This window comes from Crocodylus siamensis, chromosome 5, assembly GCF_052110815.1.
Source record: "Crocodylus siamensis isolate JL-2025a chromosome 5, ASM5211081v1, whole genome shotgun sequence".
Lineage (NCBI taxonomy): Eukaryota > Metazoa > Chordata > Crocodylia > Crocodylidae > Crocodylus > Crocodylus siamensis.
This window is the reverse complement of record NC_143399.1, coordinates 999,189-1,011,449: the sequence shown is the minus strand read 5'-3', so window position 1 is coordinate 1,011,449 and position 12,261 is coordinate 999,189. Positions and strand designations below refer to the sequence as shown.

At 45.6% G+C, this 12,261-nt stretch overlaps 1 protein-coding gene across 7 annotated transcripts in view; it reads right to left on the bottom strand.

Moving 5' to 3' along the window:
- Nucleotides 1-12,261, bottom strand: part of ST3GAL3 (ST3 beta-galactoside alpha-2,3-sialyltransferase 3) — a 278,014-nt gene that overhangs the window by 248,886 nt on the left and 16,867 nt on the right. For 5 of the 7 annotated variants that reach the window (XM_090046552.1, XM_090046548.1, XM_090046553.1 and 2 more), the window contains one exon: nt 9,760-9,904. In XM_090046552.1, coding sequence (XP_089902678.1) covers nt 9,760-9,874 — 115 coding nt within the window. In that variant the 5' untranslated portion in view covers nt 9,875-9,904. Of the gene's footprint in view, nt 1-9,759; nt 9,905-10,736; nt 10,835-11,470; nt 12,180-12,261 lie in introns of those variants that run through there. The other 2 variants (XM_090046549.1, XM_090046551.1) reach the window with 2 other exon arrangements.

The window sequence follows — 12,261 nt, the reverse complement described above, 5'->3', positions numbered from 1 at the left end:
TTTTCTGGCTGAATTAGTCTCCAGAGGGCCTTCTCATTCAGTCGAGATAAACAGGCAATTCCACATTTCTGCCTCTGTGTGGCAGACCTTCCTCCTCCTCCGATACAGAAGGAAAAGCAAGGACTTTGGAGCTCTCTTTGATACCTCCAGTCAGTGAGTACGGCCACTCGGCCCCTCATGACACCTTTGATCATGCCCTTTTCACTACAACCACCTTCCTGAAAGAAAGGAAGTTTTCTGCCACAAAATCCCTCAAGGAAGGGGTCACGTTGCCCGTCTTTGCGGGGTACCTTTCTAGAACGCAGATGTTGACCTTGTCTGCCTATGTCCTTAGACGGCTACAACCCACACCCCTGAGATGCTGAATAAACAAACTTCTGAAAGCCATGGGATCCTGGGCAAAGATTGTGTGGAAGATATTACCTGATCTCTGCCCCAGCCATCAGACCAACAGCATATCCTTCCCACATACAGAGCGATCAGCAGGAAAAGTGAACACCAGTAACACCAGGGGTAACTCTTCAGATGAAGATTAACATTAAGTCAAAGAGTAACTTGCTAAGACTCGCATGCATTCAGGCAGTTTGCCTAGTCCAAACAAACAGAGCCCTGCACCCCCAGGGCTTGTCAGATGTTAACACCTGTTCATCCTTGCCAAAGGATTCCCTTTACAGCATCATTTCCACAGCCCCTGAATGAGCCTGTGCTGAACTGCAATGAAGACCAGACTGCATGAGCTCCACAGGGCGGGCAACCATAAGGCACAGAGGGCAGAGCTGCTGCACAAGAATGCCTACAGAACTGTGAATAATACAAATGTGTTAGAATGAGATGAAGCACTTCCCTTCCCCCTTCTGGTCAGCACCCAGGGGAGACTGGCACCTCTTTGAACAGTCCTAAAAATTTTCCTGAGCGTCTTTCATGTGTTTCTTCAGATTTAAGAAACCTGAAGGGGCCGCTAATCTGTACATAAACCTGTGTAGCACAACTCAGAAAGTAAGGACCACACATAGCCTTCTCTAGCTGTTGTTACTATTGCAGCTCTCCTCACCTAGCAGTACAAGGTCTGACATCTGACAGCAGGAAGAGTCAGTGAAAGTATAGGGAGAATAATCATGGTATAAAATTGTGCTGAATGTAAAATGGCAGAAGGAGTGAATAATAGAACAGGCATGATTCATTACCTGTGTCTATGACCAGATTTAAAGTGAGCCCTATGAAAATGGTCTTCTAAACTGTGTCCCCACTTGATCTTAACTGCATTTCCTTGTGTTCAGGGTTTTAAGTTTAACCACTTTCCTTGTCTGGAAGGCCCCAAGACATCACTATGTAACCACAATACTACTTTAATGGAGCATTTCCATAGTGACCTGCTGGGGCATGTATGTAACCTGTGCCCACAGACTATTAGAAGATGGAACTACAGGTAACACTGCATTGTCCAAAAATACTCAGGTTTGGGCTGTGAAAGCACATGAAAGGTTTCAAGTCAAAAGGGTAACTTTCAGGAAAATTAAGCAAATTGAAAAGTGAGGGTTTAAAATTAAAGATGCCTTGCAAATCTTTGTTCCAGCATGCATTAGAATCTTGATCATACCATCATGCCTTTTCAACACTTGCTACCTATGCAACTCATTACAAAAAGTACCACCTCCATTATCAAATACTTGCATATTCTAAGGAGAAACAAGCAAAAAAAAAAGAATCAAGAGCTTCTTCTTTAGGCAGCTGGTTGTGTTCTTTTAAGAGAATTTACTGGAAACACTTATTTTACTATTTATATTGATGAATACAATATTTTTGTGAACTACAAAACACTATAATAGAGCTAAAAGAGTGATTTAAAATTTTTTAAATCCACACTGATTCATCTTAATACTGTTTCGAGTTAGTATTCTCTTCTCTTGCAAAGCCAAGACAGCAACGGTACCATTTAAACATACAGCACCACAAGAATATCTGCCCTGGGATTTTCAAAAACATTGTATAAAACTTCTATGTACAATTTAATAAAAGCATTAGTGAGCACAAGGTATGACTCTGACAGGCTGTTTAGTGAATGAAGATGTACAACATCAAACCCTCCTGAAAGGACAAATGCATGCTCCTGTGGCTAATTGTTCACAAAGTCATTTAACATTTTCTCATTAAATACAAGTGTCATGGGCTGACAGATCTGAAGAAAGCCAGATCCCAATGTACGCAATACTCCCATCACTTAACATGGAACATATGGTGAACAATAGCATGAGACCTACAGTTATACCAAAAACTTAAGTCGGATACATTGCAAAGCATTTGGCCACTTAAAGAAGTTCAGGATACTGACGGGCACATCTTGAAGGTTATAGTTAATTTCTTTAAACATAAAAATGGATGAAAATCATTTAAAAGACTCTACAAGGCAAAAAAAAAATGCCATTTCATACTGAAAGAAAAGAAAAAAGAAGTCACCAAGTACCATAAAATTAAAGGTTTTTATAATTCCCTTTTTCAACAGCCTAACCTTATTGGAGATGCTCTGGTGCTGGTTTCCATGGACACAGAAGCCAAACCAGAACCTGCCTAGTCAGCTTCAGCTGTCTGTGTGTGCGTATCATTTCTGTTCCCATAGAAACAGACACCCAAAGGAAAAATAAAATTAGGATTCAGAGTATCTTTAAGAAAATCCATAAAATCTACTCCTCTTATTTTCATTCCTAACTCTATTTTCAGTGAAAGAGAGTTGAAAAAAAGCTACTCATAGGTAGAAAGTGAGCATATATTTGCTGTTTTCAGTGTGAAGCCAGTATCTGTAAGGAATGATTTCAAGCCAACTATGGGTTTGCAGAGCCAAACATCTCCAATGTTACAAATTATATTGACTTCTTACGTTTTGTCAAAAGCCCCTTAAGCACAGAACAGGCTGTTTTATAGCCAATATTGATAAAAAGTATACGACAAAAAGAAAATAGCATCATACTGACTGCCACCCTCCCTCCCTTCTCATATTCTAAATGACCCGAGAGGGCAAACCATCTAAGAAATTCTGGGAGATCATCAATTGCTGAGCAGCAAGGATGTTCTCAAGTAGATCTAATCCCTTCTCCTGGAGTGCCTATTGTATAAACTGCAGCAGCAGCAGCAAAGATCCATTTTATTAGCATTTTAACAAGACAAAACTCTCTCTTTCACTAACAAGCCTAAGGATGTACTCCTCCAAGTTGATGCCCTTTATAGCATACTGTTATTGAGCTATAAATATCAGATATAAACACAGTAGGGCTATGGGACTGGGGCAACATATTTCTGCTCATCTCAGAGGTTTCAAACATTCATCCATGTAGCTTTTAAAAGTCACTCTGCAAACATGGCTGCTTATGTATCTGAGCCCATTTTCTATAGCTCCAGTTTGTACTTCCTAAGAGCAAGGTTAGGAAAGGACAAATAAATAGGGGTGCACTGATAGAGATTTTTTGGGTCAATACCGATGGCCAATTTTTAACGAGCCATATAGGCTGATACCGAGCCAACTGCCAATATGCAGCCAGGCAGCTTGGAGACCAGCTTCTGGGTGGTAAGTCTGCTGTGAGGAAAGGGGTGGGGGAAGGCAAGGCAAGAGACATTGTGGGGGAAGGGCAGATTGAGGCCCCCACGATGAGGGAGGGAGTGGGGCAGGGGCAGGAGCCACAGCAGAGTGCAGGATGGAACTGCAAATGGCTCATTCAGGAGGTGCCGCAGTGGGGGGAGAGCGGGCATGGCTCCTGCTGCTGCACGCACCCAGAAGAGCAGGAGAGGGGGTACCCCCATATCTGTACATGGGGTGAGGGTGGGATGCCACTGCGGGCTGGAGCTGGGGTAGGCACCATGCTCTTCCCAGTGGGGGTGGGGATTGGGCCAGGCTGCACTCAGGGGAGGCAGTGGCAGCACTGGGAAGGGGGCTATGGGAGGCTGCAGTCACCCAAGAATTAGCCATAGCTGCCTCGTAGCAGCACTGCTGCCACCCGTCCCGAGCACAGCCCCAGCCCAACCCTCCCCCCACCGGGAAGAGCCCCAGCCCAGACCCGCAGCAGCAGCACACCCTTGCCCTATACGCAGATCTGAGGGCACCACCCCCCATGCCCTTCCAGGGTGTGTGTAGTGGCAGGAGCCACCACCCCTCACTACACCCCCAGTGTCCCACACCCCACCTCAGCTATGCAGCACCTGCCCCAGCCCTACTCCCTCCCTCACTACTGGGGCCTCAATCTACAGCCCTCCCCCATGCCCCTTCCCTTGCAACAGACTTACCAGCTAGACCTGGCTGCTCTCCATTTTGCCAGGCTGCACTCCTGGCTGCCTGTGTGCTGTGCTATGGCTGCACACATGCACAGGGCATTTAATCAGCAACATTATTGGCCACAATCAGCCAAAAAAAGCCAATTGCCAATGCAGTAAATTTTCCTTACATCAGTGCTGATCCAATATGGGATGATGTATCAGTGCCTCTCTACAAACAAATACTTAACACAAATCTCCAATTCACCTGCTGGTGCTACCACAGACTTAAGCACCAATATCTACTGGAAAGGAATGGTCAGTTCCAAAGCTAACCCTTAAATAAAGCATTAGCCTTGCATTATGTAGATGCAAGGTATATATATTATGAATTTCTAAAGCTGTTCCAACTGTGGTGCAGGGACCTAAACATGACTGTGAGACCTGTCTATTCCAGAGAGTGCAGAATCACTTCAACTAGACACAGTGAGGTATATGATGAAGGCTCATCTATCTATGTATCTATCTATATAGATTTTTTTCCCTGGGATATATTCATCTCTAACAGGTAGTCCCACTCATCAGGAATCATAGAAATGAAGCGTTGGAAGGGACCTTGAAAGACCAAGTCCAACCCCCTGCTCTGGGCAGGAATACTGCTGTGATCAAGTGATCCTATCAAGGTGTCTGTCCAGTCTCCTCTTGAACCCTTCCAAGGTTGGAGACTGCACTACCACCTTGGAAAGTCTATTCCAGATTCTGGTCATCCCAGACATGAATGAGCCGCTTCCTTTCTACAAGCCTTTGAGCTGGAGATAGATTCACATAGTGCCTATATCCTACTCTGCACCTTGAAATGAAGCAGAAAATCTAGGACACCTTTCCCAACTACCGTCTCCAGCCAATACATGCACTTCTCCCAGAGCCAATAACATCTTCCCTCTGTCTGCTTCCATGCCCACTAAAATTGGAAAATCCTTGAGGAGGAAGGAGGTAGCTGACTGGTAGCAAAACATACTCAAGAAGTCACCTCATACTCCCTCCAGTCAGATTTCTTTTACTACTACCATTCTTTAAAAACATTCAGGAAAATTCACTACCCAAAGCAATGATAAATTCAGAGAGTTAAGTTGCCTGCTCTTCAAGAGATGGAGGCTCAAATTAAACCAGGAAACAAACACCAGAAAGTAATGAGTTAAGTCAGTACATGCTGTCTACATGGGAGCCATACCACTCCACTCCAGCACTTACACTGCGCCTCAGTAGGTTACATCTAGCCATACTGGTCCTAGGACACCTTGCAATAACAAGAGCTGTGCTCCTTGCCTATCTCCAGAGGCTGGCAGTCCATCACGGATATCAAGAAGCAAACAGAACATACAAGTACTTAGCCTTGAGCAGTCTGAGGCAGCACTACACAACCTAAGATCCATATTTTTAGCAGCAAATTCTCACGTGGTATAGGAGCTGCTTAAGGACCAAAATATCCAAGCTTCAAATTAGCTAAATTCCTCATAGAATCACCATTCTGACCCAGTCATAACAGTCAAATGCACAAGTATGCTCTAATCCACCCAAAAGGTCAAATGAACACAAACATTTGAGAACCAGGCCAAGTTCAGGGCCCATGCCTTTCATGATCCTCTAACACTACTTCTGAATTCTAAGCTGAAGATTCCTCTTTACTAAGATCAGAGTTTCTGAAGGGACAAGTACAGCAGAGATCAGGGTTAGTTAATGCCATGTCCAATCCACAAAAGCACTAGATACAGGTGTCGCCATGGATGACAAAAAAGCATTGGATGCAGGTATCGCCATGGATGTAGTCTTTCTGGATTTCAGCAAGGCCTTTGATACCGTCTCCCACCCCATCCTCATTAAAAAATTGGGCGACTGTGGCATTGATGCCTACACAGTCAGATGAACTGCAGATTCGCTGAAGGGTCGTACTCAGAGGGTGGTGGTAGACGGGTCATATTCGACCTGGGGATAAGTGGGCAGCAGAGTCTCTCCAGGGCTCGGTCCTTGGGCTCGCGCTGTTCAATTTCTTTACCAACAATTTGGATGGCGGGGTGAAAAGCAACCTGTTTAAATTTGCTGATGATACCAAAATTTGGGGTGAGGTGAGCACGCTACTAGGGAGGGAAAGACTGCAGCAAGACCTGGATAGGTTATGGGGGTGGACTAACAAAAACAGGATGCATTTCAATACTGATAAGTGCAGGGTGCTTATCAGTATTATATCCCAGGGAGCACGGAGGCAGAAAGGGATCTTGGAGTCATTACTGACTCCAAGATGAACAAGGGCCGACAATGCGAGGTCACGGTTGGCAGGGCTAACCGGACCTTGTCGTCCATCTACAGGTGCATCTTAAGCAGGGCCAAGGAGGTGATCCTCTCCCTCTATGCAGCACTGGTGAGGCCACAGCTGGAGTACTGCGTCCAGTTCTGTGCGCCTCACTTCAGGAGGGATGTGGACAACACTGAGAGGGTCCAGAGGAGGGCCACTCGCATGATCCGGGGACAACAGGGCAGACCCTACAATGAGAGACTGAGGGACCTGAACCTGTTCAGCCTTCACAAGAGAAGGCTCGGGGGGACCTGGTGACCATCTATAAACTCACTAGGGGGGACCAGAAGGGTTTGGGAGAGACCTTGTTTCCCCGAGCGTCCTCCCGCATAACAAGGAATAATGGCCACAAGTTGTTGGAGAGGAGGTTTAGATTAGACATCCGCAAGAACTACTTCACAGTCAGGGCAGCTAGGATCTGGAACCAACTTCCAAGGGAAGTGGTGTTGGCTCCTACCTTGGGGGCTTTAAGAGGAGGTTGGATGACTACCTGGCTGGAATCATTTGAGCCCAGTTTTTTCTCCTGCCCAGGCAAGGGGTCGGACTTGAAGATCTATAAGTTCCCTTCGACCCCACTTCTATGATTCTATGATTCTCTGTTGCTACCAACAGAGAACGGAGGACAGTGGCAAAAAGGAATCCAACCGCTAAAGTTAGCATCACATTCATATACAGGACAAGGACACTAACCACAATATACAGATAAAGTATATAAACCTGAATACAAAGACAGTATATTTAGAGATGTTAGGTGAAGCACTCAGTGATAAACACCACCAACCTTAATTCTACCCCTTTACACATACCCATTATAATCATCCAATTACATGACAAGGCTTGAGGCTATACGCTGAATAAAAAAAATAAAAAAAAATAAAAAAAATAAAAAGATATACATCTGATCTTGGCCAAAAGGCTGAGAAGCAATTTCTTAAGTTAGTTTCTTAAGAAACAGACAATGAATCCTCCAAGCATCATTCAACTGACAACCTGAATGAGGCAAGGGTCTTTAAATATGCCATTGCATGCTGCTTTTACAAGACTATATAACAATGAATACAAACAAAAGAAGGAAAGTAAGGTTCAAATGGAAAACTTTAAATTTTGGAGTTTCCAAACTTGTCCATGCTTGACTGAGATTTCTTTCCTATGTTACACAACTTAAGAATGCAAAAACCAGGCTTCACACTTAGTCTTTGAATGTAACAAAACAAATAAGATGTTGTCCCCCTGTTTACAAAGCTCAGGAAATCAAATAGGAAGTTGGTGCCTGCTTGTTGCTCCAAGAATGTACAATGTAACAAACACATACAAGAGTGAACACTTCCCTGTTTATGCTACCGCATGATTGATGGCTTCTTTCGAGCAGTTAGGGGTCTGCAGAGTTCTTAGTATTTTTGTAACACTAGAGGAGAGGTGAAGAGGGGCAGTTCATCAGGTCAGCAAGCTGCAATTTAAACCAGCTTCTTTACCAGGTATTAGTACAAGAAACTTAAATGCTGCTGACTAACTTCCAGGTGAAAATTAAGATACTGTATTAAAACCAAGAGATATGCAAGAGCTCTCATGCTAGTTACCAGTGTCACTTGTTAATGCCCCTGCCTTTTGCTACTTCACCCTGAATCCATCCTTCCGAACCTGGACAGCTGGTCCCAGATATTAGATACACAACAGAAACCATCCTGTGAGGCAACCACCAACAACCCATAGTATCTTGCGGTCAGAGCTGAAACAACACATCAGTGATACAACGTATACCAACTTTTTCAGTTACGAAACAGGCAATTAAGCATTTTTCTATTTATATAATTAAACAGCAGACAGTCAAGCATATTACTCAGAAGAGTAAACAAAGAGTGAAAAAACAGGCAAAACAGAACAATGAAAAACGAAGTCACTAAAATTCAGATTCATGCCAAGCCCTTGTCATGAAACATCAAACAAAGACCCCTAGTGTAAAAAACAGCACCTAAGATGTTCAGATTGTGACAGGTTCAAGCATGAACCAGGCCTTTCTACAGACTCGGGAAAAACCTCAGTATACTACCTGGTACTACAGAATAAACAGAGGATGTCAAGGATTTGCTTGATACACTGTGCCACAGCCTCGTGTGACAGCTCTTTTTATTTTAAAGTAACTTGTATTTGTTTCTTTCACACAAAAAGCTTTCCCATAGCTTATTAGTCACAGCAAAAGCAGCACTCAAAGCTCTAATGGAGATTCATATCCCCACTCTCCTGTGGGGATTGAACACACACATATGGAGAGAGACTCCCTACCCAAGAGGGTCTTATGACCTAAAAATCTTTTCTGGCACCTGCTCAAACACTGGACAAGTTCAAAGCAAACTCACAGGCATGGCTTGTTTGAATGATGCTGAAACATGGAAGAGGACACCTGTTGCTCACTGACTCTGTCATCATACAATATTTCTAATGCTGCATGATCACAATAATACGTGAGGAGCCTAGAGATGTGGAAAAAAAGAAATACGAAAAATTGTGATGTAGGAGCAACTGCAAGTAATATGCCAAGGAATATTAAAATAGGAAGTATGTATGTGGACAACTGTTTTCATAATTTAAAAAAAAGGACAGGAGCTTGTTTCAGATGGATGGAGGAAACAGTCCTTTTAGATGATGAAGAGCTCGTTAGTAATAAAGGCGGCAAAGAAAGGAAAAATTAAAATAACTAAAGTATAAGAAGGATTGAGTAAACAATGCAAGAATCTAAAAAAAGAAAAGAGAACCTACTGAAGGAAATCAAAAGCACTGAAAGAGAAAGCCCCTTACCTCAGCCATTTGACAAAAAGCAAAAGCTGCCAAATTATTCAGAAACACAGGTAGAAAAATCTTTACCCCAGAACCTCACTTAGCTTGAACAGAATAAAAGCAAGGATCTCGTACCTAGAAATAAACCAAAGAACTGAAAGCCAATAATGGTATATTTAGAATGTGTCAGCTCTTCTCTTATACCACCTGGTAAACACAGAGCCATGTGGCATACCAAATACTCTAAAATTCAGCCCCTACAGGACACGGAAAACTCCAGCAACTGACTGGACTTATTCCTGTCTCCTAATACTGATAGACTTGATACAAATAAATAACTAAAATGAGTTCACCAGGCAACTGTTTGATAGAGTGGAGAGGGTTACTATAATTATACTCACTTGAGTCCTCCCATCTGAAAAGATGCAGCTTCCAAGCAGAGTAATAAAGGAATCCCAGCACCAGAAAGAGACAGAGAGCTAGCAGCAGGTTACGTATAAACACCAGCAGTCCCATCTTCACATTAAATCTGCTCTTCTACATGACCTGGAGGAGAAAAACAGTTTGAGGCTTGAACCATCTAGCTCAGCATTCATCCTTTCAAGAGCAAGTGCTACACAAATGCAAGAAAGCAGTGACACAAGTCAGGATTCTCCTCAGTGAGGCACATGATCCAGGGTGCGCCACTGAAGCTAACACTGTTGTTTCAAGCAAACTTATCTTGGTCGTGATCACAAATGTCATTTCAGAGAACTCGAAGAAGACAGCACCATTATGAGGCAGCAGTTTTGTTTATTAGGCTCGTACAGCCAGTCCCCCACACAAAATACCCCCTCAGATTATGACAGCTAACAAGACTCCAAGCAGACTGAGTTTTCCTCCTACTAAAGAAGCGCAGAAGGGCATCAACAGCAAAACGACAACAGAAGTTAGGTTATTATAGTGTGTGGACCAGCCAGCTCCATTTACCTGGACTACTCCCACAGTCCTGCCCCAAGCTTCTTAATTAACAAAGTATCTGAAAACTCACTTCCTTATAATTTAGCTTTATTAGTGTTACCAGCAGGAGGCAGCACAGAACACCGCTTGAAAGGACTTTGGCAGACATAGTTGTGAAAGACGTTTAAATCAATGTAACGGTTTTCCTTAGACACGCTATACCAATAGGATGGTTAAATTAGATGGGAAATGGAAATAACTGGAAAAATAGAGGGTTCAGAAAATGGGCAACAGGAGGCAGAGAATGTCACCTCTAGGAAATCAGCTTGATCAAGTGACCAGACCTCTTCACTATCTAAGGGCCATTTGACAACCTAGATGAAGCAAGTTGATGCACAATAACCTGATGGAAAAAATGTGCAAAAATACCAAAACATACCGGAACAATTAGCAGCCTTATTGATAGCCGCAGCAGATAGGGCACAGGTTGGGTAGACTGCAAAATGGAATTTCCCATTTCTTCCCTAGAGATAGGCTCTGCAAGGCAAAAACTGAAGCATCTGAGCACAGCAGAATGGGGAAGACTGCTAGCAGTTTGTGACAGAAGGCACACGACTAGCACGCTGCGTGGCCCCGCTGAGGATATCACCTGGGGGAAAGGAGGTAGTCACCTTCTCAACATCTCATGCTAAGTGACTGCAATCAAACGTGTCCTTGGTTCCAGCTAAGCAAAATTAAAACATCCAAGATGCTGAATCAGCCACTGCCCATTCAGGGGAAAAGGAATGTGGATGCACTTCTATGGGTATGAACACGCTGACGGTGACTAATACAGGTCGTATCTGACACCTACCAGCTGCAGGCTAACATAAAAGACAAGGGCAGTGCAGGGGAAAGCACTGCGAGAGAGACCTCACTACCCCTCTCAGCAATGGGCCTGGCTGAGCTGGGCTTCGTACGCAGCTCGCACCCCTACACCTCCCTGACGGCAACCCTGCCTCATGTGTCATGACTTCAGGAATCAGCATCTGACATGTTTTCAAGCTGTTTTCCCAGGCGCTGGTTTCAAGCATAGTTGGCCACACCAGGGAAGTCCTGTGCCGCCATCCTGGAGACCAGACTGTGATTATCAGGGTGCCCTCCACCTCCACAAGCGATCCCACAAACATGCACCTGGAGAGAGGGGAGGACTCCTGTCCTGGCTGGCCGCACTGTGCACATCCAAGTCCCCGCCGGCACCGATCAGTACCCCATGCTTGTCCGCAGGAATCCCACGCCTCCCCTCCCCGCCAAGCCTCTGTAAAGGAGATGGCTACAGAAACCCGACCCTGAGCGCCTCATCCAGCAGCACTGAGGGATGCACCCATCTGCCCAGCAGCCGCGGCAGGCGGGCACCGCTCGAGGGGAGCTCGGCTCGCCCCGGGAGTATGGGGAGCCAGGGGCACGAGCCAGAGCTCATGGAAATGGTTCTCTTCCACATGGGCGGCTAGGGTCTGGGGCACGCTCCCGGCACAGGCGGTGCAATCGCCAGCCCTGCTGACACAAGCGCCTGGTCCAGCTCATGAAGGCCTGATCCCCTCCGGCCCACTTGTGACGGTTGTGCAGGGCGCTGTAGCCTGTCTTCGTGCAACTCGCTGCCACTGCCAGGGAACACAGGCGACCGGAGCATCCAGCCGTCCTCCCCGTGCCAGAGCCTGCGCTAGGGTTTCTAGTTAGCACTGCGGCAACGCCGGGGCGACCGTGACCATGACCATGAGGGGATGTGTCACCTCCTCAGGCCTCCCTGCCGGGGCCAGCCCCGCCCAGCCCGGCCCGGCCCGCGGTGCCCCGCGCTGAGCTGAGGGAAGGCGACGCTCGAGGCCGCGGGACGGGACGGGACGGGACGAGGTGGGGCCCAGGCCAAGGGGACCCCCCTCCACCCCCGCCGCCCCGCGGAGCCGCCCCGGCCCCGCCCGCGCTCCTCA